The sequence below is a fragment of the Peromyscus leucopus genome, chromosome 2, assembly GCF_004664715.2.
Source record: "Peromyscus leucopus breed LL Stock chromosome 2, UCI_PerLeu_2.1, whole genome shotgun sequence".
Lineage (NCBI taxonomy): Eukaryota > Metazoa > Chordata > Mammalia > Rodentia > Cricetidae > Peromyscus > Peromyscus leucopus.
In genome coordinates, this window is record NC_051064.1 from 152,313,274 (window position 1) to 152,340,213 (window position 26,940).

At 54.9% G+C, this 26,940-nt stretch overlaps 1 protein-coding gene across 1 annotated transcript in view; it reads left to right on the forward strand.

The window, feature by feature from the left end:
• The first annotated feature begins 566 nt into the window (after positions 1–566).
• The window catches only part of Megf6 (multiple EGF like domains 6), an 89,486-nt gene continuing 63,112 nt past the window's right edge, over positions 567–26,940 (forward strand). Inside the window, 3 exon segments of the mRNA XM_037203359.1 lie at positions 567–936; positions 7,572–7,706; positions 12,131–12,240. Of these exon segments, the coding sequence (XP_037059254.1) occupies positions 818–936; positions 7,572–7,706; positions 12,131–12,240 (364 nt within the window). The 5' untranslated portion in view covers positions 567–817.

Here is a 26,940-nt window from a genome sequence, read left to right on the forward strand (position 1 = left end):
CCCCATGCCGCCGTCCCAAAGCACTCAGCACAGAACTAGGAATACAAATGCCCAGGCCGTGTGTTACCAATAATGTCAGTACCCAAAGGAGGTGCCCAGATTCCTCCCTGCTTCTTAGGCAGCGGAGGCAGAGCGCGGAATGAGGGGCCAAGGGAAGGTGAATGCAGAGTCGGTGGAGAGGAGAAGCCAAGGATGCGTTTGCCGAGGTCCAGGGTCATGGTTCAGCCGTGTTTGAGAGGTGTGCGACGCTCAGACCGGACAGGACTGGTCACTTGGATGGGACCAGACCTGGGACTCTTGGCCGGAGGTGCGCAGGGAACGCCAAGAGGATGCTCGAATGAAGCTAGATATCGGGCACAGGGAAACGAGCTTAGTCTTGTGGGCTGGATTAGGGGCTGGCGCGGGGCTGGAAGTGGGCTCCCTCTATTGGGACGGTCTGGGCGGGGCCGAAGGCGGAACGGGCGTGGCCTGGGCTGGGGGTGGGGCCGAAAAGGGGCGGGAGCCGGGGCGGGAGGGGGCTGGGGTCCGGGCAGGGGGCGTGCGGCGGGCGGGCCTGACTTCTGGGGCGTCCCGCTCCGAGTTCGCTCTCCATCACTGCTGGCAAGTGTCTGCAGAACGGAGCGCGAAGGTCTCAGCGCTCAGGGCAGCTGCACCATCCGCACCTGCGGCGACCTCCCGCCCCGCACCTGGTGCGGCTCGGTTGCGGCGCCCGCTGTCCTCCAGGGCATGGCGCGCGTGAAGACGGGGTTTCGCAGCTGCAAGGACCGCCTGTGAGTCGGCGAGCAGAGGACCGAGTGGGAGCGCGACCGCGCGCACGATGCTTGTCCGGGCGGAGGCGAAAGCCGCTTGGCGCGCGGTGGCCCTGGCTCTGCTGCTGCTCCCCGCTGTGCCTGCAGCCGCTCCGCCTGGACCCCCGCGCCCGCTGCAGCCGAGCATGTGAGTAGCGCGAGTCGCGAGGCTCGCGGCAGCGACGCTGACCCGGACAGAGCTCGGGGCTTTGTCCCTGGGGCCCCAGAACAATGGGCTCTTTGCCTTAACTAGGAGGGGATGGTCTAGACGTGGGGTTTCGGGTTGGATCTGGGGCCCTCGAGACTGCCACAGAGCCCCTAGCCTCCCGGTTCCCGCCTCTGCAGTGAGGGTCCTGCAGACTTAGGCAGGAGGATGCCAAAGTTTGGAGAGGTGAGGAATCCAAGCCCCTGCGGCGCAGGGTCCAGCTGGGGAACCGGCTTGGAGGCGGCCAAGAGGAAGCAGCCTGGTCCCACTTCCTCCCCAAGCTGGTCTCCTGGGGTCTGGGGGCCTGCGCAGGGGCGGGGGTGCCCAGAGGGGGCTGCCAGAACTGGTTTGTGTGTTAAACACGTGCGCTCTGGGGCCTCGGGAGAAGGAATTTAGTACTAGAATGGGCAGGAAGAGAGGGTCAGGGAGCCAGCGGCGACGGATTTAATTTTGAAAGATGATTCCCCAACAGGCCGGTTAGCGGTCTCTCTTAAACTGCAAAGCGATCCCTCTGTTGGCCTCAAAGGAAAACCGGTGCGAACTGAGCCCAAGTGGATGAGGTGCAGGGATGAGAGGGCCGGCGGCCCCCACCCGGCCCTTCCCTGCAAGATGTAAGGTAGGGCCTTGTAAATTTGGCAAAGCTGCTGGGGCTGCATGGGGAGTGGACGGGGACCCTTCAGGCCTGAGTTGGGGCTTCCTCTCTGCCAATTAGAGTGTCCTTTCAGCCAGAGAAGGGACTTGCTGCCCTTGTCCAGGGCTGGCACTAGTGGATCCACCATGTACTTGGCCTTGAGGACAGAGCCCTGGCTCCCTGGGAGAATGAGAGGACAAGCTTCCCGCTGGGGCAGGTGCTCTCAGGACTCCCACCCTGGGTCTTGCTTTGGTCCTTGTGGCTGTTACATAGGAGAACTGATCTGAGCTGGGGCCTCTCACCCGTGAATGGAAGCAGCCTGCGGCCCTGGCTGCTGCTCATTTCTCTTAACTGTGAGTTTGCCCAAAAGGAGCTTCAGCCTCAGAACGATTACTGCAATTAGCATGGTGGGCTAGGGTTGCCAGCCTGCCTGTCCCTTTTCATGGTTGAGAGGGGCAGCAGGCACAGCCTTCCTGGGGTTCTGGGTGGATGGATGCAATCTGGAACATATGGAAACTGTCCGTCGCCCTTTATGGATTCTCCACCCAGCTCTGTCTGCTCCAGCTGATCTCCCTGGGAGTGGAGCCAAGGGCTTGCTGCCTGTGTCCTGCTCACCTGGGCCCAGGAAGTCTTTAGCTGTTGAAAAAGTTGTTGGAACTAGTTGTGAATGGGTGGGAGGAGAGCCTGTCCCTTCCTGCTTGATGCGTTTTCCAGAGCCCACCTTCCCTTCTTCCCGCGGTGGGAGCTGCGTCTCTGGGGCTTGTGCCCCCACCTCCTGGCTCTTGTGTTCCAGTAGGCCCCTGTCCTCAGATTGTCCATTTTGGGTGAGTCTGAGTTCCAGCTTAGTCGAAAGTCCTGCCTGTCTTCCCCAGAAAGAACTGCATCTCTCCGGCGTCTGCACATGGGCTCTAGCTGGCTGGCTAGTGCGGGGGAGTTTCATTTGGCCACACTGGTGGAGATATCTTGCTGGGTTTTGGAGAAGGAGCTCTTGATTTGCTGAGCAGGCGGCAGGTGGAAGCCATAAGGACCAGCTTCCAGAAGTGACTTTGCAGGTTTACTCCTAGTTCTCAACACTCAGAGGAGCAGGGGAGGAGGGCTGGGAAGGCAGCCAGGACCCTAGAAAGTACTTCTTCCTGGCTGACCCTCTCTGTCCTGCTGCCTCCCCCCCCCCCAGGAGTTCTGATGAGCTGGCAGGGCCTGGTACGGCTGCCACACCCCTTTGGCCAGTTTTCCTGAAGTGATAGCTGCTGACTTTGTAGTACTTTGTCCTCCTGCCCGTAGCCCTACGCTGGTGTGTAAGTCACTGTGGTTTCTAGGGGTAGGGCAGCTCTGACTCCCACCCCCAGTTACCTGTAGACCCTCACGAATGTGCTGGAACAATGTGGGTGATTCTCTGGCTGCTGTTGACTGGGGGTGCTCAGATTCAGTGGGCAGAGCCTGGCTACCTGCTTGTGGTTTTTTTGCCTCTGAGTGACTTTCTAGCTTTGTGGAAGCATGGCTTGCCTGTTTGATCTGGAGATGGGAATGATTGCCGAGCATTGTGAAGTTGACCTGGCTGCTTAAGGGCTTCCTGCTGCCCCATTGAGGACGGAGAGAGGGGATGCCCTGGCTGAAGCTGCACCACAGTTCACACACAGCTTCAAAACACAGGGCTTCTCCCAGGCTGGAGCCCCTTTGGGCAGCTGTGCTGAGAAACCTGCTAATGGTGATGACCCTCCTAACCCAGGCAGGTCGTAGGCCCTTCCAAGCTCAAGTTCTATCTTGCAAGGAGCTCTTTGGGCCTACTGGCCCTGAGGGCTTAAACACCCACATTCTCCATGGCTGAGGCCTTTTCCAGTTTATCTCTTGAGTAGCCCCTGATGCCCCTCTTCAGGGTGTGGGGAAGCTGACATGGTGGCTGGCCAGATGCCCCAGAAGACAGGAGGTGCAGTGGGGGCAGAGCGTGGAAAAAGTGCATGTGTGCTGGACCTCCTGTGATGGTCACAGTGGACGGTCTTGTGCCTGGTGGGAGGCCTCTGAGGGTCTCCGACCTGCCTTCACACAGTGTTACGGTGACCCAGAAAGCCACTGGGCTCCTACCCCAGTGTGCCAGCTGTACCCAGGAGAAGTATGCTCAGAGGTGAGCCATGAGGCCAAATGAGGGAGGTATAGACAAATCATCCTCCTGAAGACGTGCCAGGCTGGTTATAGAGACAGTGTGCCTCCCACTTCCACACCTTGGTAAAGGGTGCTTTGCCATTGCCATGAGCGTCCCTGGCCTCTAGCTCCTGCAAAGACTGCCAGCTTCTCGGACCCCCATTCCATGCTTCAACAGATGGTTCTTCAGCTGGGCTAACGTCCCCTCCCTCTGCTGGCCCTGGGTCTACCTTGTGGTTTGGGCTTTGCCCTTCCCACCTTGGTGAGAAGCTGCATGCAACTACAAGAAACACAAAGACACCTTCGGCTCAGAGAGGAGCTTGAGTGTTTGCTGGGTTCTTCTGGGGCCTGAGCTGAGGCTTCTCTTTGTCTCTTCCTTCACTCCCCTTCCCCTAGGTTCCCCATCCTCCACCACGTACCTTTGCCTGCACTTCCTAGGAGAGGCATTGAGTCCTGCATGTGCCTCCCCAGGCCCCCATTAGTGTCAGTTAGCCACCCTATCGGGCCCTTGTAAGAGCTTCAAAGCCTCTGGGCTGGTCTTCTGTCCATGTGGCTTCCTGCAGACCGTCCTCACATGGTTGGGGCTGGGGGCATTCTCTACCTGTCACGGATGTCCTAATACCAGCTGTGTTGCTCTCTCGGGCCTTAGAGCTGCACAGAGCAGGGGCAGGGGGGTCAGAGGGTGAGCAGAGTGAACATGCAGTAAGGGCTTCTGTGTGACCACAGTGGAGCAGCTACCGCTCGACAGGGAGGTTTCTACGTGGTTGGGAGACAGACACCCAGTGTCCCTTCTAGGCCCCACCTGTTGGTCTTCCAGTCAGCTACACTTACCACTAGCCAGAGGGCACGTGTGTGTGTGTGTGTGTGTGGGGGGGGCAGGTGTGTGTTCAAAGGAAGTTGCATATGTTCAGGGGTTCCATAGAGGGCATTCTCCTATAGGCACACAGCAAAGTGAAGGCCAGGACCCTGGCCAGGGAATGCCGAGGAGGGCTTTTCCTGTGTGGGGACTGTTGCTCTTGTACAAACCTTTACTCTAGCCTGTCCCTGTGTTCTCAGCCTGGGATCCTCGGCCCACAACAGGCTCTTGGAAATCAGGGTCCCCCATTCCTTAGCTAGCCATCTGAGAAGCACAGAATCTAAGCAGAGCTCAGGAAGAGGTGGGGTCTTTGGTCCAGGTACCACGTCTGGTTAGCAGGTGATCTTAAGACAGTTCAGGAAAAATCACTGTCACCTCCTTTCAGGTGGTGAAAGGGGCATCCCCATGGGGTGATGCTTAAAGGTGCCTGACAGCAGTGTGGGGGAGGAGGTGTCATGTGGGGTGGTTGTGGCCATCCTGGTTGTCATGGTCACCGTGGTCGCATGTCCCCCTGGGGAAATGTCTTTATGAGGTGGTAAAAATCTTTCAAATCTGGCCCTGGGACTTCACAGCTGCTCAGTCCTGTCTGGGGTTCCACCGGGCCATGGAGAATTGAGTTCACAGTTCTAGCGTACATGTGGGGTCCACAGCATATTCCAGATCCCACTGCTTTGTCCTGGGACCCAAGAGTCCTTGTCCTGCAGTCACCCCAGACTTGGTAAGGCTAGCTTCTACCCTAGATAGGAAGTTTGGGAGACTGGGGAAGGTGTCGTGGGACTGGGAAGTCTCAGGACATGTTAATGACAGTCCTGTGCCTAGGATTGCCTATGGCTGTGGTGCTAACTCTGCCTTGCCTGTGACTGATGGAAAGTTAGGGTTTAGATGGCCTGGTGTCATGCTGGGCAGGTGCAGACCTTGCTCGCCATGACCGGGAGCCCCTAATGCCATGGCTGGGAGCCCCATGGGGGGAGCTACCCACCACCCCCACATTTCCCCAGAGTGCTCTTGAGTAGGAGCAGCAGGAAATATTAAATAGAAGGATTAGAGGGGGGAGAAACAGATAGAAAATACAGGATAGCCTCAAGAGGACCTAGAACCTATTCCAATGAGCTCAGAACATTATTCCAAAGGTCTGTTTATAACAATGCCAAGGAGTGGAGCAAAAGACACACCCCCCTTGCTAGTTACAGTCAAGTTTAGACCCTTAAAAACACCTGATACTCAGGCTCGTGGTCCAAACAACCTCTTATACCGTCCTCCTGGTACAGCCACTAGGAAACCTAGTGGGCTACAACAGAGCCCCTAATGATGCCATGGTTGGGCAGATGCAGACCCTGCTCCAGGCTGGGAGCTCTTGATGCCATGGTTGGGCAGGTACATTCTATGCTCCAGACTGGGAGCCTCTGATGTTTATTTTTCTATGTTCATCTTGTCTGCAGGTGGTCCATACACTTCCCCAAGGAGGTGGCTTCCCACACAGCAGAGCCAGGGGAAAAACAAAAAATAAAGGCTTCTCGGTCAGAACATCCGTCTGGGGGTGGATGGTCTGGGGTCAGAGCTGCTGGTTGGTGTGGTCAGGTCTCTCTCTCTCTCTCTCTCTCTCTCTCTCTCTCTCTCTCTCTCTCTCTCTCTCTCTCTCTCTCTCCCATTTTTTCGAGACAGAATTTCTCTGTGTAGTTTTGGTGCCTGTCCTGGATCTCGCTCTGTAGACCAGGCTGGCATCGAACTCACAGAGATCCACTCCTCTGCCGCCTGAGTACTGGGATTAAAGGCGTGTGCCACCACCGCCTGGCTGTGGTCTCTTAAGTGGTGATCTTTGGACAGCACCCAGCAGTCACTGGGAATGTTGAGGCCATTTGGGGAAGGAGTGCCTCATTGGGCATGGGGTGGAGGCAGAGGTCAGGGGCATCTATACACACACACACACACACACACACACACACACACACACACACATCCTTTTAAGGACTCAACTATATCCCCTGGTGGAGTAGGGACCTCAGCTAGTGTGGGCGTGAGTATACCCGAGAAGAAGGAAGGGCTTTATGCAGAGGATTGCCAGGCTCTCTGTGGTACCCAACAGATTGGAAAATGACTCTGCTCCATGTGTGTGTACTGGTAACCCTTTGTGCTCTGAGTCTGGCCATGCAGGTTGAATGTCCCCTTTTGTTCCTTGGGACATATGGGATCCTCACCTGCTTCCCAGGCTTGGTCCAATAGTAGTGGGTCTTGTCTTCTGTCCCACAACTTGGTTCCTCAGGGCTACAGGCTTGAGTGAACCTGAGCTTTGTGTCCATTACCTGATGAGCACCTCCAGAGTGCTTCTCCAGTTGACTTTCCCTCACAGGATTGGAGCCTTTTCTACCCTTGGTGGGCTTGGAGGGCTGTCTTAGGCTGCCCACCTTTAGCACTCTGTGCTCCCCAAGGCTGTCTTCTGGGACAAGTGGAGATCAGAGTCATAAAAAGAGTCACTGCCCTGGTATGGCTGGATATAGTGACCAGATTTTCTGGTTTTCTCTTTCCGAATTCCTACTTGTCCTCATCCCTACTCCTGGGTCATGTCCACATACTCCTGTGTATCCTGAGGATACAAGGGAGGCATTGGGGTGGCAGGAGTGAAGGAGGGTGTAGAGAGAGCATTATTCTGGGGACCTGGACTTGGGGACCAGCCTGAGCGCCAAAAAGGGCTGTTTAAAGGGAGTGGGTGATGTTACCTACCTTGAAGATTCTTAGGGACTGGGGCAGTGCCTTGTGCAGCACAGGATCCCGGCAGAAGATGCTTGTGACCATCATTCCTTCTCAGTCCCCTTGTCCTGGAGTCCAGAGTGGATGCCAGGTGGGCATTGTGCTGTGGCCTAGCCATAGTTGGATACTTAGTGTAGGTGTGGAGGCATGGCTGGTGACAGCCAGCTGTTGGTAGTAGAGAAGTTAAATGTCATTGTCCTTTTTTTCCAGGCCCCATGTGTGTGCCGAGCAGAAGCTGACCCTGGTGGGCCACCGTCAGCCCTGTGTGCAAGCCTTCAGCCGCATAGTGCCTGTGTGGAGATCAGGCTGTGGGCAGCAGGCATGGTGTGTTGGCCAAGAGCGCAGGTATGTGGCAGAGATCCTGGTCTAATGGGCGGACAGTTCTCGGCTAGGAGCACAGCAGCAGTGACCGTTAGGTTCAGACAGCCAGGGCTGGAGCCCCACCCTGGTTCCACCTGAGGCCTCTCACCGAGGATATGGTCTCTTACCCCCAGACTCTAGCAGGCCTGCTTGGCAGGCCCTGGTCACTTCTGAGGGTGGGGAGGAGCCCTGGTGGTGGTGGGGCTTTGCAGGGGAGGAGGAGTACTGATTGGCCAGAAGGTAGAAGCCCTGCTCAGCCAGCTGAGGTCCCAGCTGGAGATTTTTGCCACCTGACCCCTGGGCCTAGTTCCCAAGCCTGCAAAAAACTATTGCTCAATGTTTTATTTAAAAATCAAACTCAAGGAGTGCCTTTGCATAGCTCTCTCTGCAGGGCTGAAGGGAAACTGGGCCGTGGTAGGGAGCGGTATGGGAGTGGAAACATTGGGTGGTAAGGGAATGATAGAGTTGGCTGCTGCCCTCGCTAGGTGGAGGTGTATGTCTGAGGAAGAAAGGGATAAGTCCTGAGCTGGGCAGGGTGCTCAGCAGGGAGAAGCAGCCTTTAATGTCACCTGCTCGTGTGGGGTCTGGAGTTCATGAGCTGCCTGCTGCTGCTGCTCATGTGGGGTCCGGGGTTATGGGGCACCTGGGCCTGCTCTGCCTGATCTAGGAGCTCCAGGGACTGTTCCAGAATTCAGTATTTGTTTGCTGTCCATTAGGGCTGGAGCAGAACAGAGATGGAAAAAGTACAGTGGAGAATCATTGTTTCTCAGGGACTGTTATCTCCATGCCCGGGACAACCGTGGTAATGTCTGAGGCAGTAGGTGCTGAGGTGTGAGGGGTGAAGTGCTGACCTGGATGGGGCATGCTGCTCAAGTCTGCCAAACACAGCACAGTCCCTCCCTGTGAAGTGACAGGCTGCAGGTCAGGAGACTGAGGGACCCTGAGGGGAAGGCGAGGTCTCCCGTTCTCAGAGGTCCCCATTTTGTACCTTTCCTTGCGGCCTTCACATGGTCATGGGTGCACATGTTTGTGACGCAGGGTTTGGTACTCAAAGCTGTGTTTCCCTGTCCATAGCTTGTGAAAGACACTCTTTCCGGAAGCAGCTGGAAGCCACTGGGGCCCTGAGGCTAGGGACCTATAGGTTGGCAGGGACCTGATGTGGCAGGGTTTCCTAAGTGGCTGAGGACCTCCAGTTTCCTGGCATGATGTCCTCAAGAGTCCTGACATCTGGGAGGGCCCCAGTTCCCTGACTGTGTTTGTGTGTTGGGGGGACAGACATGGGTGGGTGGGTATGGGGGATGGTGCAGTTGCCCTACTGTCTGAGTCAGGGTTTTCTGGATATCTCAAAATGGCTTGAGTCCAGGTTCTGGGATCCCCCATCATACTGCCCAGCTCAAGGCATCTGGTACCTGTCACCCACCCTTTGGCCTAGAACATAGAAGTTCAGCCCCAGGTGGGAGTAGGGGTCCCATGTGGCATTTTGGGTTCTAGGCTCCAGGTGGGGACCAGAGCTCTGTGGATGAGCAGCTGTCTACTATGGTTGAGGCCATCGTCTTTGTTGGACACAGGCCTGCCTCCCTCCTTCACCCATCCTGCTCTGAGGTGTACCTGAGTCGTGCCTGTAGAGGATGAGGGGTCCCACCGGCTCATGGAGATCAGAACTCAGTACACACACTAACCAGGCTCACCTCAGCTCCCAGTGTACAGCAAACACAGGCATGCTTGAGGTCTTGAAGTCCTTGCTGTCCCTCCCAAGCCCTGGGAAATTCCCCCAGTCCTCATCTGGACATCTTCCAGTGCTGTCCTGCTGTGGTGGCCCCCGCACATCGCTTAAGAAGCAGCCCTGAGACTACCCTCCCTCCTCCAGTGTGCCTGACCCAGTGGGATATTGCTTCTTTCCTCCACCCAGAACCATAGGACCTGTCCCTCTCCCTAGGCTCATGAACAGAGCCCACATTGGGATGTAGTCTGAGGTTGGTCTGAGTGGCCCAGGTGTTTAATATGGGAATGAAGTCAGAATAGGACCTCACCATCAAGTTTAACTGCAGGGATGTGGGGGACAACAGAGTGGTCTCTGGGACAGGGGACAGACTTTGCTAGTGGGCTCTATTGTCAGCCTTGTTGGCTCCACAGCAGGCTGAGCCTGTAACTCAGCCAACAGTAGGCTCAGGTGGTGTCCAAGCCCCGAGGGACGTCACTTCACATTGTGACCTCCGGCTTTGGTCGTGGTGTGGCTATGTTGGTATGGAGGCCTCTTTGTTTCTGTCCTTTGCTTTCTGATATGTTATATGTGTGTATGGTGCATGCATGTGAGTGTGCAGGATACTTATGGTTGGGTGTGACCGTCTGTGCACGTGGAGGTCAGAGATGTCCTTGTCTATCCCGCTCTTCCTTACTGTCTTGAGGTGGGTTCTCTTACTGAGCTGGAAACTCGCTGTTTCGGCTAGACTGGCTGACCAGCGAGCTCCTTGTGCTAACCCCCTCTTCCAGTGCTGGGGTTACAAGTAGCCACGGCCAGCTGTCTACATGGATGTTGGGGATTCGAACTTATGTCCTATTGCTTGTGCACTAAGTGTTCTTATCCATTGAGCTATTTCCCTAACCCCTGGGGATTTGTTTGTTTTAGTTTTTTGGGGAGTGGGTGGGGGTGGGCTCTCTTCTTGAGCTCTTGTGTGGCCGGCCAGGCAGAACATCACAGGATGGACTTGGGATTCCAGCCCTCAGTCTGAGTGTTCATGGCCAGGTTGAGAACTAGTTCTGACCTCAGTTTTCCCATCTCTATTAAGGCTACGGTGACTGCTGAGGCCATGCCCCACATGTGGCCATTACCTGGTGGCTCTTGCCACCATCTTTTGTCTTGAGGTAATGGGCATTTGGTGGTAGTATGTGGCCTCATCAATAACAGGTGAGGCTGTGGTGACACCTGAGAGGCCAGAGGGGGTTCAAGGGTGTCATGTGAGAGTCTTGACAGACTAGACAGACAACCAACTCACCAGGCTAGGAACTCTCTGGACTACATCAAGAGCTTTCTAGCTACATAAAGAGGTCCTTTGAGGGGCAAGGAGGAGTCACTCAGAAAAAGGAAGGAAAAGAGAAGGAATGGAAGGTGGCTTGCATTCAAATCATAGGGCCTGTGACCCTCTTGGAAAGCCCAGAGTGAGGAGTATAGTGGCCCCCATTCTGACATGGTCCCAGCAGCCTCCAGCCCTACAGATAGCCCATGTGAGCTGGTGCTGTCTGAAGGTGAGCAGAGTTTGGTTCGCATGGCTGCCTGGCCTCTCCAAGAATCTTTTCCTTCAGGGGGCCTTGTGGAGGAGTGTCCAGGGGAGCCGCACACAGCCCAGCCCTGTCTGCGGCCCAGGCAAGGGGATAAATATTTACCATGGCCAGGCTCTAGTGTGCTGTCGCTGCCAAATATTGTTCACACTGTGGTCGGTTTCTGTCCAGGCAAGTGGTTTCATGTCCTGCCAAGGTGGTATTTTGTAAAGCACTCCCAGAGTTTCTGTGTGCAGAGCCTGTGCAGGAACACATGCTTCCGGGAAGTGGCCTCAGCCTTGTTTATTGGGCAGAGCCCAGGGCCACATGGCTTCCCATGTACTGGCCCCAGAAAGCACAGCCTAGTTTGTTGCCTAGAGACACAGCCTGGGCCACCTGACCATTCCCAGGGCCTTAAGGGCCCTTGACCTGGTGGCTGTTGGCTTGGCGTCTGGGTGGGAGGGTGGACCCTACGGCCTTAAGGGCGGTTGACACCGCGGGCTGCAGGCCAGTTGGGGAGACTGGAGTCGCCATCTTCTCTTTACCTGCCTCTCATACGCGGTCTCTGTCTCTGGTCTATGTCTCACTCCTGGTCTGTCCCTACAAACAGAAATTTCACAGTCATTAGGCTCAGGGGCACTTACCAGGCTGTGAGTTCTGTGTCCATTTCTTAGAACTGTTGTGATGTTGGAGGAGTCTGGGGACATGGCTCAGTTGGTAAAGTATTTGCCATACAGGCACAAAAAACGAGTTCAGAGCCCCCAGAACCCTGGGGGAGTCAGTGTTCAAGCTCAGTATCAGAAGTGACAGGCACCATGTCAGCCTAGATGGAGCTGGGAGCTGGGAGCAGCAGCCATCTACCTTACTGGTCACTAGAGCAAGGAAGGGAGTCTGTGTGGCAGGTAAAGGTGGGCACACGAGTCCTCCCTAGATAGGATGGAGCCTCCAGTAGCCCTATGGGCTACTAAGCCATACTGTGAAGAGGGCAGAGACTTTGAGGGACAGAAGGAGCCAGGCACTGGTGTGTGGGGTATCAGTTCCCTGGGCACTTTAGCCTGCTCAGGTTGCATTAGTGAGGGCCTATTTTGGGGGTGTTCTGAGAGCCCAAGTGCTGGCCCTGTAATGATCAACACATCCTTTCTCTTCTGTTCCAGGACTGTCTACTATATGAGCTATAGGCAAGTGTATGCCACGGAGGCCCGCACTGTGTTCAGGTGCTGCCCAGGGTGGAGGCAGAAGCCTGGCCAGGAGGGCTGCCTCTCAGGTGAGTGCCTGTCTCTCTCAACTGGTACTGGGCAGACTCTGAACAGAGGCATGTCCAATAGGGAGCATCCGCCTGGCCTTGTCTCTCTGGGTGCCGACCCATGGCTTCCATACTCCTAGCCCCTGCCCTCAGCCACATTAGGGATGCCCAGCGACCTTCAGCCCCACAGTTTGTCTGCCAAAGACTGTTTGATAGAATTCAGACGGAAGGGGCAGTGGAGTCCCAGCATAGTCTGGCTTGAACCGTGGGAGGCAGCTGGCCTGGTGCTGGCACAGGAGGGAAGAAGGTAATGCCAGGGACAAAGGAACAGGCCCGTGGAGCATGGCTATGGCGGCTGCTGAAGAGGCCTTGGCCCGCAGGTATGGGACAGGTGGCCAGCAGGTGTTGTGGGGACAGGTGGCTGGCAGGTGTTGTGGGGACAGGTGGCCGGCAGGTGTTGTGGGGACAGGTGGCCGGCAGGTGTTGTGGGGACAGGTGGCCGGCAGGTGTTTGTTGTGGGGACAGGTGGCTGGCAGGTGTTGTGGGAACAGGTGGCCGGCAGGTGTTGTGGGGACAGGTGGCCGGCAGGTGTTGTGGGGACAGGTGGTCAGCAGGCAAGAGTGGTTCCTCTAGAAAGATGCTTCCTAAAGTCACTGGGGTGGCTGGGAGACACACTCCCCACACTGAAGGTTAAGAGTGGTGGGCTTTACCATTGGAGACTTAGCTGCTCATCCTGAGGTGAACTCCAGTGAGAAAGAGGGAAGAGAGAAGGGATGCTTGGTGATTTTTTTTTTCCAGGAGGGAAGTGAGTCACTCTCCGGAAGGGAGCAGAGGGAAGAGGACAGGAGGCCAGCTTGGAGGTGACAAGCCTGGGAAGCAGTCCAGCACTCCAGGTTGGGGTGTTCTGGCCCAATACCAGTATTGCCCTTCCCTCGGTGGCTCTCTGAAGGCATCTGACATGTCCCCTGCTTCCTGTGGCTTATAATGAATGGGGCACAGATACCAAAGTCTAGGGCCCCTGGGTTTCTGCTCTGAGCTGGGGGTTCCCTGGGTCTGCCAGAGGAAGTGCTAATATTAGGATGAGACGTCAGGGAAGCAGAGAGCATTCATGGCTGGGTGGGAGGGATATGGGGCTCCGAGGCTTACTGCACAGGTGGACAGGGATGCTCTGGGCAGGATGGTGGGTGGGGAAAGGGAACGGGACAACCTGTAGCCCCATGTCCCCTCTGAGTCATGAGCTGAGGTCTGGTGAACATCCCAGGGTGAGGGTGGGCAGAGGCAGGCCGAGCCAGGCTCGCCCCATCTGCACAGGCTGCCTGCCCCCTGCTGTGTGGTGGAGTCGAGGCATAGGTGGCAGCTTCCTATGGGAAGTGAGGTCATCGTGACAGAGTGGACCCAGAGTGTAGCAGTGCCGTGAGCACGGCCGTGACCACTCTTCCCTCCCCAGTCTGGCTGATGGGAGAGCTGGGCCTGTCCTGTCAGCTGTCACCCATACTTGGACCTGTAGAGAGCGCGGGTTGCTTGTAACTCCTGGTCTGTAGCAGAAGAGGGTATGGGAGCAGGGCCGCCCAGCCCTGGTGAGGTTGTGGCCTCTATGGAACCTTCCCTGGGCAACTAGTAGTGACAATGGGGTCCTGGTTGTCACATGGCGTGTGAGCCATCACAGGATCTCCACCCAGAGCCCGGGCTTCCTTAGTTGTTTGTTTTGAGGCTTGTTTTCAATGAAGGACTCTTAGTTACGTGTCTGACATTGTTTATTTAATGGTCGCGGCAGAGCTTATGATCCAGCATCTCTGTCTCCGGATGCTCTTCCCTGGCCTTCCTTGTTTACCACAGTCTGGTTCCCATCCTTGAGGGGCTGGTGTAGGTGTGAACCTGCCTGTCCCTTCCCTAGGGGCTGGAGATACAGCATGTTCCCTGGTGGCCACATACTCCTTCCCTGGTCTGCCAGTTTCTCGGGCTGTCTCTAGTAGCTGCTCACTGCTGGGGCTGGGGCTGGGGTCTGGCAGGGACAGCACCTGCCTTGCGAGCCCTTGGTCTGGTGAGGATGCTAATAGTAAGTAGACACAGATGTTGTAGTTAGTATGAGAGGAGGTGTAGCGTTGAGGCTAGGCAGGTGAGGGGAACCCTGGGGTGGCTGGTTGGCAGGGTGGGGTTTGGTCATGGTGTCTGCCCCACAGCATCAAGTTTGTGTTACCCTCTCACAGCTGTCCTTTGGGAGCTGACATCACGCTGTGAGACACAGCCTCATGGTCACCATGCCAGCCTCTCTGAGGCTGTGTTTGTGGAGACAATGAGCCGGGCAGAGCCTGGGGCCTCTCTTAAGTGAGTGGTCTTGTAACCTTTGCCTGACCCAGGCAGGAATGTGGGACAAGTGGCTACTAATGGGCTAGACACCTCCCCCGTGAGAGCCAGGGAATGGAGGCAGGAAGCCCTGGCTTAGTTCCCTCCCTACCCCTGTGAACTATGGTGTGTCAGTCCCCAAGGCCTTGGCTTGGGCTGGTGACACAGGTCTGACAATGCCCACCTCAGAACCATGGATGCAATGAGTAACTCCTTGTAGAGACTACTGGTGGTATACAGTAGGAGCTCAAGCAGTGTCCACTTGTCCAGCTATTATTATAAGAGGTCCAGATACCTGTTGGCAGAGGGGCAATAGCACACAGGGTCACTTGCTGAGGGTTCAGGTAGATCTGTGTCAAGTTGTGACCTCCAGGGATGGAGTCTGGGGACGGCCTGACAGAATGCCTTAGCTGCTTAGGATAGTTCCTCCCTCCTGTGAGGTCCACTGATCTCAGATACTTGCACAGGCTCCCTCACAGCAACCTGGCCCTGCAATTCTCCATCCTGTGGGCTAGAGACCTCGGGGAACCTCATTCCATCTCTGCTGTGTGCTTTCCACAGTTGTGAGCGAGAGACTAGGACAGGTGTGGGTGGGTAGGGCTTCTGTCTTAGAGCGGAGGTCTCAGATTCTTTTCAGTGTCTGGAACCCTTAGAGGCCCTGACTCCCATGGTCAGGTGTGAACATAGCAACTGTCCACAGTCCCTCCCAGTCAGTGTGCCAGTTAGGACTGGCGAGAACTAGGTGGGGCCAGAAGTCCTCATGCAGGAGAGAGAGATGCTCGTTTATTTCAAGGGCTGAGCTATGCCTCCCATTCCTCCATCACCTCTAGCTCCCTCCACAGGGAAGGGCAGTGCTCTGGCTGCTAACCCCAGCCCTTCCCCAGCCATTGTGAAGTTTCCTTGCTTCGTGTGACCTGGAAACTGTAGGAGGACAGTGTCAGCCTGAGGGTGCTGGGGAACCTCACGGTATTTGTGTAGGGTTGATGGAGTGATCGAGGCCAGAGAATGGCAGGAAGCTGCTAATCGGGCTGTGATTTCTCCCAGGTCCATTTATGGGATTGTGGCTGGGAGGTGACCAGAAAGAAAAAGTGCTGGGTGGGGTGTCAGGGATAATTACCAGGCTTCCCGAGAGCCCTTGTGGCCCTGTGACGTGGGTGCGGCTGGACCCTGGCTCTCTGCTGGGCTGCCTCCTGCTTCCCATGTCTCTGATTCCACTCTTTAAAAAAAAAAAAAAAACCCACATAATTCTTTATTGATTCTTTGGAAATTTCATGTCATGTACCCCAGTCCCATTCACCTCCATATCTGCCCCCCATCCCTGCAGTGTCCCCTCTAAGAGGAACTCCCCCACAAATTAATTAAAAACAAAACAGACAAAGCCACCTTGCTCCTCCATCTTTCTAACATCTCTTCATTCATCCTAGTGGCACCGGGAGCTGTGGTGACACCCTTTTGCCCAATCAGCTCCACCCACAAAATGTTCATTGCAATGAGTCATTGATCTGGTTGAAGGCCTCTGTCACACCATCATCACTGGACCCTCACCGAAACTCCTCTCAGATACCTTGCTGTTGCCCTGAGTCATGGAGGTCCTTTGGAACGCAGGACCTTCACACGCTCCGGCAGGTTACGTAGATGGGGTAGCTGTCATGATGGATGTCATGTGGATGCCCGGAGTCTGGGTGGTAGCTGAGCTGGTTGGTGGAGGCCACTGAGACTGCCCGCCCCCAGGTGAGGGGTGGGGCCTGCTCTCCCAAGTGTGTGTGGGGGGTTGAGGGGGCAACTCTCCCGTGAGGGGTAGAGCAGCTCTCCTGCTGCTGTGATGGGGGAGGCAGGGCCAGCTATCCCAGGGCTGGTGAGGGGCGGGCCCAGCTCAGCATGGCTCTCGGATTCCAACATACATGGTTCTTATGACCTACTGTGGCAATGCCTTGAACATCAACACAGACCTTAGCTGCAGCAGGAACATGGACCCAGACATGGTCCTCGGCACCAGCTCAAGCTGGTATGTCACCCCGGCCCTGGTGGCAGCACAGGCCTTCCAGATCAGTTTGACCCCAGCTACAGCAAGGCCCTCAGACACCAACATGGTCTCAGAAGGCTGACCAGACCCTGGGCATCCACACAGCCCTTGATAGTAACAGGAGCCATGAACATCAACACAGACCCTGGCTGTGACGGGGTCACGGACCCAGACATGGCCTTCGGCAGCAGCCCGGTCCTGGACATCACCATGGCATTTTGTGGCAGTGCAGGCCACTCAGATCTGTATGGCCCTCGACCCCACCTTGCCTCAGGTGACAGCCCAGACCCTGACTGCAGTAGGGCCACACTGGATTCCATTCTTTTTTTTTTTTTTTTTTTAAAGATTTATTTATTTATGATGTATATTGTTCTGTCTGCATGTATCCCTGCAGGCCAGAAGAGGGAGCCAGATCTCATTACAGATGGTTGTGAGGCACCATGTGGGTGCTGGGAATTGAACTCAGGACCTCTGGAAGAACAGTCGGTGCTCTTAACCTCTGAGCCATCCCTCCAGCCCTCCATTCTTATTCCAATTAACTGGCAAATTTTGTTCGGACCCTCCTAATGTCTAAGCCATAGCTGCTGAAGGCCTGTGTTGGGACTCACCCCCTTCCACTGAAGGAGGGGAACTTGTACACAGACAACAAGGTGCCTGTCCTAAACAGCCAATCTCCGTCCTGCTGCATCCAGTTCCTGAGACAGACCTGCAGGCGTGAAACACTAGCCTGTGGTGGCTGGGCGCAGCTCAGGGGAGTGTGGACCCAGTGTGGGCTGTGGAGGACAAATGTCAGGAGCTGCCTCAGCTCCATGGAGCATTAAGGACTGTGAAAGCAGACTGCAAGAGAGTCCAGTCTCTCTCTCTCTCTGTGTCTCTCTCTGCCTGTCTGTCTCTGTCTCTTTCTCTCCCTCTCTGAGTTCCATAGGCTTCATTTTTGCTGGATATGTATTGTGGGTTCCCAAGACGGACTATTATAGTGTATCCTGAACAGTGTATACACTTACAGTGTATCCTGAAGACAGGGGCTGTGTTCAGAAAGAGAAGCACCATACTAAGGCGGCACAGTGCCTTGATGCATATGTTAGCTCGTACCAGTATGAGTGTACCACTCCACAGTTGCCATGGAACGAGGAAGTATGGGGTGGGAAGTTCTCCTGAGTGAGAAGTGTGGTGGCAGAGCAGGAAGAGGGCAGGGTGGAGTGGGAGGGTGGAGAAAGCCCTGTCCCATGGTAGCCTGTGTGTGAAGGTGGCCTTGTGTGTACCTGGGTAGGAGTCCCAGCAGGACATGGGGTATGAGGTGCAGTACCAGGGAAGGATGAGGTCAGGGTAGTGGAGATAGGAGAGTCTTATGGCTGTGGCAACGATGGCAGTGGGGCATCTTAGGGGACTAACCGTTCTAGAGTTGATATCTTAGTTTCATTTTCAGTGATAAAAAGCAAATTAACTTAGGGAATAGAGGGTGTGTGCTGGTTCATTTTTATCATCTTGACACCAGCCAGAGTCATCTAGGAAGAGGGAACATCAATTGAAAAAAATGCCTCCATCAGATTGACCTGTAAGCAACTCTGTGGGGATTTTCTTGATTTGTGGTTGATATGGGAGTGCCACCCCTGGTGGTCTTGGGTTGTTTAAGAAAACAGATTGAAGCCAGGTGGTGGTGGCATACACCTTTAATTCCAGCACTTGGGAGGCAGAGGCAGGCACATCTCTGAGTCTGAGGCCAGCCTGGTTCAGAGTGAGTTCCAGGACAACCAGGTGTAAACACAGGGTCCTCTCCCACCTGCCTGTTCTCAAATACCCAGGAGCTGCTTCCAAAATTACCACACAGAGGCTTATATTAATTATAAATGTTTGGCTGATGGCTCAGGCTTATTATCAACTAGCTCTTACATTTAAATTAACCCATTCCTATTAATCTATTTATTGCCATGTGGTCCGTGGCTTACCGGTCCTCCAGTATCCTGCTTCTCGGGTGGCTTGCAGTGTCTCTCCAGACTCTGCCCCTCTTTCCCTGAGTCCTTAGTTTGATTCCTCTGTCTAACCTTATCTTGCCTTGTAGTAGGCCAAAACAGCTTTATTATCAACCGATGAGAACAATATATATTCACAGCATGCAGAAGGACCATCCTACAGCAGCCAGGGCTACACAGAGAAACCCTGTCTTAGGGAAACAAATAAGGAGGGGAGGAAGAAGGGGAAAGAGAGGGGAAGAGGAATAGAGAAAGGAGAGAGAGAGAGAGAAAGGAAGGAAGGAAGAAAGAGAGTAAGTAAGCAGATGGATGGAGTAAGCCATGGAGAGCAATCCAGTAAACACGGTTCCTCCATTGCTTCTGCTTCAGTTCCTGCCTTGAGTTCCTTCCCTGACTTCCCTTCATGATCTAGACACCTGGCCTGCAAGAGCCAGGCTGTAAAATGAAACAATCCCTTTCCTCCCCAGTTGTTTTTGGTCATGGTATTTTATCATAGCAACAGAGCTCCAAGTCAGACAGGATTTATTCAGTTCACAATTCCAGGCGACATCTATCACTGCAGAGACATCAAGGCATGAATTTGAAGGAGTGAGTCACAGCCAGTGAAGAGCAGGGTGTGTATGTTGGAGGGTGTGGCGAGATATACACATGTGCTGCACAGTGCTCGGCTCTCTCATTTTTATGAAATGAAATGTTGCTGCCCGTATTTCGCATCTTTCCACCTCAACCCAGTTAAGAAAATCCCTCATGGCATGCCCTCTGGCCAACACAATCCAGACAGTTCCTCACTGAGGCTCTCTTCCCAGGTGATTCTGGATGTGCCGTCACAGCTGGTAGCTGCGATCCGACATCCAGGGCCTGCGTCAGCCACGCTCCCTCTCCCAGCTGCTGGTAGCCCAGATGTCCTTGGTGTCCGAGACACATAGCCACATTATTCTGACACTGCCTCTGTCTGTGTGTGACCTCCTAGTTCCTGCTCCATGTAAGGACACTACGTGTGTTTAGGAACCGCCCTAGTCCAGGTCTTCATTCCCATCTTGATGTTGACCCCATTTTCAAGCAAGGCCACATTGTAAGGTCCCTTATTGGTATGAGTCTTAGCCAGGTGCCGTGTGGTACAGGTCTTTAAGCGTGGTGCAGAACAGTGATAGCTCAGGTTGGAGGGCTGAGGAAGGGACTGGCCGGAAGCCTTCTGTCCTGCATCGAGAGGTTCTGGGATGTGGTCAGAGTAGCCAAGGGGGAGAGAAGCAGCTGTCCAGATGGCAAAGGAACTCAGACCTGCGCCACCTCCAGGAAGCTGGCCGCCCAGGGCCAGCTTTGTATGTCTGCTTATCCCTCTACCCCACTGCTGGCCACCATGCTCCCTGCCATGTGCTTTGTATGTCTGGGGACGAGAGCTCAGGCTCTTGGCTCTGCTCAGGCAGCTTCAGTCTGGAGGACATGCGGTGAGAGCACTCAGACTACCTCAGGTCCTGACCTTCCCTGACCGCTCCTGCCTCCGTGGTGTTAGGGAGGGCCCATCGTCAGGCCGTCCAGGAAGAGGCCAGACATTTTCTTAGAAAAATTCCTGGGCAGGTGGAGGCACTTGTCACTATGGGAAGTGAGAGGTATGTGACTCTGATCCTATTTACTGCCTCGGTTCCCAGTAGCCTGGACATGCACAGTTGGTCGGCTAGGGTGACTCGTTGGTGCACCAGGCAGGTGGCTCCTGCAGATCTGCTTCTCCCAGGACGTCATGGTCTCTCTGGCTGGCTTGTCGGGGATCTGTGAGAGGAGCTGCAGGAAGGCCACTTGGACCCCAGCTCCCCTCTGCTTCCTGCCTCAGCATCTGCTTTTCCTTTTCTGTTTCCTTTCTGGCTGCCCATCAGCCCTGCACTCCAGTGTGGGAATTGGATATGCCAGGTCCCAGCTCCTGGGTTTCCCTTCCTCCACATGGATGCAGGGCCTGCTCCACAGAGCCCACGGGGCCCTGCCATGCTCCTGAGACCTCCTGTTATTTCCTTTAAGTACCTCAGGTCACCCAACCACAGAGTACAGTTTCCACACTTGTGTACTTAAACTGCCGTCCACCCAGGTGAATCAGCCATATTCTGCCTTGTATAGATTCATACACACAGAGATGCCCCACCCACTCATGCCTGTGTAACCATACGCTGCTCACTTGTACAACATAAGCTCACATGCATAACGTGTTCTGTCACAAGCCCTGTCTTAGTGTTCCATTGCTGTGAAGAGACACCATGACCATGACAACGCTTATAAAAGAAAGGATTTAATTAGGGCTTGCTTACATTTTCAGGGGTTTAGTCCATTATCATCATGGCAGGGAGCATGGTGGCCTGCAGGTAGACATGGTGCTGGAGAGGTAGTTGAGAGTTCTACATCTGCATCCACAGGCAGTGGGAAAAAGAGAGACACTGGACCTGGCTTGGGCTTTTGAAAACTTAAAGCCCACCATTAATGACACACTTCCTCCAACAAGGCCACACCTCCTAATCCTTCTCAAGTAGTGTACTCCCAGGTGACTAAGCATCAAATATAGAGCTTATGGATTCCAGCCATTCAAACCACGACACTCCCACACAGTGTGTAGGCACATGCCTAGAGCTGTACACTTTCATAGGCCCACACATGTTCCTATCGACAGCATGCATACACTTTAGCTGGGAGTCTCATATTCATACCCTCGATTCCCTGGGGTGGCCTTCTCCTTCCCCCACTCTGAAAGGGGTTCCATAGAATGAGATCCCTGGTACAGAAGAGGCTGTTGGATGGGGCAAATCAGGACCAACCCAAGCGAGTCTCAGGTGCCAGCAGTAGGGTAGAGGGATAACCAGGAGGGCACCACGGTTTACTAAGACGCTGGCTCTGGGGTGAGGAACTAGGGGTGGGCAGAAGAGACGTGGACAGCTGGCCCCTGGAGTGTTCTGTGGCTGTGGGGGGCTTGCAGTGTCCTAGCCTTCCCTCTACCTGCTTGGGCTCTAGGGGACACGGCCTTAGATCCCCCCACCTGACCTTGCATTTCAGACTCCTCTGAGGGAGTTCTGAAGGGTCTCTTCAGGTCAGCAGCTAGGAGGAGGCCCTGTAGGCAGACTTCCCGCCATGGCCTGGCCCACACCGGGTATTCGGCAGATTATTGGTGATTTTATAGTTCCCACCTACACTTGATACCGTGTGCTCAGTTTTATAGTTTGGTTGTTAACAGTGCCGCTTCCCTGCCGCCTGCCTCCTCCTCTGCCCTGTGCTGGGGACTGGGGCCAGAGTTTTGTGTTTTAAGTAAGCACTCTGTCACTGAGCTAAGTACACACACACGCACACACACACACACACACACACACACAGCCTATTCTTTATCCATAATTCTATGACTCCCATTCCTTATGAGGTGTGGTACCTCATGAAGCTAAGGCTGAGGTCTGATGTTTGTGAGGTCCCCTCAGGTGTGGTTTCCTCAGGCTCCCATGTTAGGGAACTCAAAGAGGTACTTGTCCACCAATATGGCAACCCGTGGCTTCAGTGTCAACCCCTTGGAGGGCACAGGGTGATATTGTCACCATCATGTCCTACCTAACACAGTTACCCACACAAGCACTGTTCATTTATTTGTTTGCTTTTTGTTTTTTCCAGACAGGGTTTCTCTGTGTAGCTGTGGATGTCCTAGAACTCCCTCTGTGGACCAGGCTGGCCTTGAACTCAGAGATCCCCCTGCCTCTGCCTCCTGTGTGCTAGGATTAAAGGTGTGTGCCACCACTGCCCAGCACAAGCACCGTTCTTGTTACCTGCCCACCCCATGGGAGCCAGGCTGGGCTGGGCCTGTCTGCTGCTCCTTGTGGTTCTTCATTTGCTGGTCCTGACTCAGGCTTCTGCCTCCCCTGGAGTGTGTGAGCCTGTGCCACCCCCTCCAGCCCCAGGACTCCTCCTCGTGGCTTGTCTCCAGCACTCTTTGAGCTCCCAGAAGTGTGTGCTCGTGGTCTGAAGCACCTTTGTCTCAAAATCAGGGAGCTGGTGTCGTCTGTATGTGCCCTCCTTTGGATGCTGGCTCCCATCTGTCCCCTAAGGTGGGGTGGCACATTGCCTGGCCATCAGATCTGTCTGCCTGCTCGGCTGACAGCCACCGTGTCATAGTGTCAGTCCTGGCCGTGGTCAGGTGGAGCTGGAACCTGCTTTTGGGAGCCCCTGGTTCAGGACAGGTTGGCTGTCACTCCACCATGGGGTGGGGGCTGGGAAGCACGCTGAGATCTGGGTGGGATGTGACAGGCAGGGTCACCGTATGGGCTTTTGTGTCAGGTTAGTGTAGCTCTGCTGAAGGGGTTGTGAGGGAACTGGACAGCAGGAGGCGTCTGCAGGGCGAGAAGCGGTGGTGGTTTCAACCAGCATGGTGGCTGTGGAAGCAGGTCTGCTAAAGCAGTGTGCGGGTGTGTGTGTGTGTGTGTGTGTGTGTGTGTGTGTGTGTGTGTGTATGTGTCTGCGTTCTGGCCTGAGCCTCCAGGTGGATGGTGACAGTGATTGGGGGTGTTGTGCACTAGTGCTTGGTTTGGAGAGCGGCTGTGGTCAAAGAGAACTTGAGTAGGAGGAGGCCCTGGTGGCTAGGGGTCCTGGTAGGTCTATATGTATATGTATATCTATCAATCATCTGTTTATCGCCTGTCTGCCTGCCTGCCTGCCTGTCTGCCTGCCTGCCTGCCTGTCTGCCTGCCTGTCTGCCTGTCTGCCTGTCTGCCTGCCTGCCTGCCTGTCTGCCTGTCTGTCTGCCTGCCTGCCTGCCTTCCTGCCTGCCTGCCTGCTTGTCTGTCTGCCTGTCTGTCTGTCCATCTGTGGAGCACTCAGACTTGCCGTGGAACCATTGAACGTGTGCCTCCTGTCACTGGATAGAGGGTCCTGCCTTTCTAGCTGGTGTTTCCAGTAAGGACAGCCATGGTGCCCACAGAGATGAGGCAGTGGGGTCTGGTAGAATGTTCAGAAGCCATTTCTTTTCCTCTTTGTTCCACAGTTAGATGCTTCTCCAGGGAAGGTTTGGCAAAGGCCTGGGAAGGAAACAATGGACTCTTGAGGACACAAGCCTGAGGGAAACAGGAAGTGCTACTCACCTTAGAGATGATGCTTCTGTCTCTTGGAGAGAGACAGGGCACGGCTCCCAAGCCCAGCTCCAGGCTGACCACTATCAGGTGCTGGCCGCTGCAGCTAATGTGACAGGCCTCCCTAATTCCTCTGCTGAACAGAGACCGAGCAATCAAGTGTCCGGCTGGTACTGCTTCCACCCAAGGTGGCCACTTTGGCTCTTTGGGAATGGAGGTCTCTGGACATCAGGAGCCTCCTACTTGGTGAAGAAGCAACCCCAGCCTGCTAGTCTAGAATGAAGACTGTGGAGCCATAGGCTTTGGTTCTGTGCCCCATTCAATGCTGTCACCCTGATGCACAACCAGGTGGCCCCTTGGCAAAGAAAGACTTCCATGTGTGGATCATGGCAGGCTTTGTCCTGCTTTGGTACCTTGTGGACATGAGTTAGTGTTTTGCCCCACTTAGAGGTCCTATTTAGCTGTGATTAGGTGTGGCCATGACTAGGGGATACTTCAGGTTACAGTGTATGGCACAGGACAGACTGAGCTGGGGCCTGTGACTGGCGAGCTGGGTTGGCCATAGCCCATGATAGTTTCCCCAGGGCTTGAAGAGTAGGAGGCTTTCCCATGTGTAGGCCCTGCCTCCTGCTTTCTCTGTAGGGCTAGAAAGCACAGTGTAGACCAGCTGCTGGAGCTGTCTTCATGTCCAGCATTTCTGCATCCTGTTGGGGCACCAAGCTGCCCAACCCCCTCATCACAGCCCCTCCCCTTTCTCCACAGTGACATGCACCAATGTTTTAATGGTGACTGCTATGTGCCAGGCTCAGCCTAGCAGGGCCACTGTCCCATAGGTTTCCATGGTTTGCACTGTTGGTTTGGTGAGTTGAGCCCTACTGAGACAGCAGGAGCTGGCTGTGTGTAGCCTATGGGCAGAAGAATGTAGATGGAGTTGGGCATGACATTTTCCTGTGGATTCTTCAGGCTCCTTGTCGCCTGTTTGAGGCTGGTGGGGAAGGAGGCTCTGAGATACACTGTCATCGGTGGTGTGTGTTGCAGCTGTGACCTCAGAGCTTATACTGTCCAACTATGGTATTTGTGGATGAGGTTGCACCCTGAGAAGGGCTGGAGTGGAAGGGGTCCCTGGCCTACACTGCCAGCTGGCCAGAGTCCAATTGTTCTATCGCTGTATTATCATTGGGGGCTCAGTATCCAGTGGGGGGTGCATCTGGGTTCAAGGCAGCATGTGCTATGTGGGCTCACATATTGTACATGCGATGCTCACGGTATGGGTGACTTAGGGGCCCTTGCCCATAGGCATCTTAGGTCCTGACGTCTGTGTCAGTAGGCACTGGAATCCAGACTTGGTCTTTCCAATAGCATCCTCAGTGCTGGTCATCACAGGCTGGCCTCTGGGGATCAAGGTGGACCCAGAGGCGGAGTGCCTTCCTTGCTGTGGGCCTGGCTCTCTCTGTGTTACCTCTCGAATCCTCACAGGTCAGGGCACCCGTGCAAGGAGGACTGGTCCTTTGGCCACATTGCGTTGGTTAGATCCATAGCCTAGTGGCACATGAGTAGAAGTTGCCTTCACTGAGAGGTAGATAAGCTGTGGCGGACTTCCTGTCCTGGAAGAAGTAGAGGTTGGTTGTGGAGGTCTAAGGAGTGCAGGGTGGGGTAAGGGAGTGGTAATACGGCAGGGTATACGGGAATGGGTGTGCAGGACTAGTGTGCAGGGCTGCACGTGCAATAGTGTGTGCAAGGTAGGGTGTAGGTGGACTGAGCGTGTAGGACAAGGTGTAGAGTGGGTCATGCAGGCCTGGGTGTGCAGGACTGTGTATATAGAGTGGGGGTGTGTGAGAGTTCCATTTCTGGGGAGATGTAAAGAATGTCTATCCCCTTCTTATAGCCCCACCCCCAATGATAAACCCAAGTATAAAATTCTTGGAGTCAAAACCAGCTTGGGGGAACCAATGAATTTATTGGACTTACTTACAGAGCATGAGTGAGACTGTACTTACAGGAATGTGAGCAAATCCAAAACAGCCATATTACAAAAAGCTCTCACCCCAGCACAGAGGACGATGACTCTATAAGCATAGCTAGAGTACCTCCCACCCGGTTAACCTTACAGTCCGTGGACTCCAGCACCTCCTGAGGCATTGGGTCAGGATAGCATACAGACGGCTGGGAGGCACAGGAGGGAGTGGCTAGACTCTCAGATGAGTCTCCAGTGACCCTGCTCACTGCTTCCTATGAGGGGGACATCTGCAGTTGACAGGCCTGGTCTTGAGGGTTTCTTGCAAGTAATTACCACTGTTCTGCTGAAGATGATGGCTGTTAAGTGTTCTCGGATAGGGCTGCATATGTAAAAGAGGGTGTGCAGAATGGGACCCACAGGGTCAAGCAAGTAGGGCCAGGTACGCCAACTGTGGTGCGCTGGGCGCCAACTGTGGTGCGCTGGGCTGGGCATATAGGCCTGAGTGTGCTCAGTATAGATTGGGGCCTGAAGAGTTGATCGCTTAGCCTGCAGAGCCGGGTGTGTGAGTTCTGTGCTATTTCTAGGGACAGCCTCTACCGTCATACCCCTACCCAAACCCACACAGTCACTGCCTGCTCTCTTCTGAAAGCTGGATTTGGGCACCATAGACCTAAACTCAAACATAGCTGGGGATATTTAACTAACCCCTCCATTATAATTGGTTCCAGTTTTGAAAACAAAAGCCGTATTTGTCTGGTTTCCCCCAAATTCTTTGTTTGAATGAGTGGATGAAGGAGGAAGGGTCTTTGTGGTCCCTGAGGGTAATGTATGGAGAAGTGTCCCCAGGAACTGTGCCCTCGGCCTCTTCCCCGCCTCTTGCACCCTCCCCACCCCCATCCCAAGTCAGCCTTAGTGGCATTGTCCCCCACACTCCACTGCCGGGAAGCCTGGCTGCTGCAGAAGCCCAGGAGGCCCCTGGAGCACAAAGCAGGCCTGTGGAGCGGCAAGACAGGCCTTGGGCACAGCCTTCATCTCAAGGCCATCCCCAGCAGGAGATGAGGACAGGCCCTGGGCAGCAGAGATCCTCTGTGTGATCATAGCGGGCAACACTGGCACAGTTGGCCCTGGCCACCTGTGTGACCAGACTCCGGGATGCCACGCTGTCCTGCAGGGGATGAACTGAGTCAGCACCAGTGGGGCCCAGGAGCAGCCTGGGGGCAGGGCCATTACAGGGACAACTTCAGTGATGGTAACAAGTGTGAGGTCCAAGGGACGGATGACTGGAGTGAGCACACGTGGTTCCCGCTCTCTCTCCCTCAGGGAGGACCCCAGGACTTCCATCTTCTCTGCCAT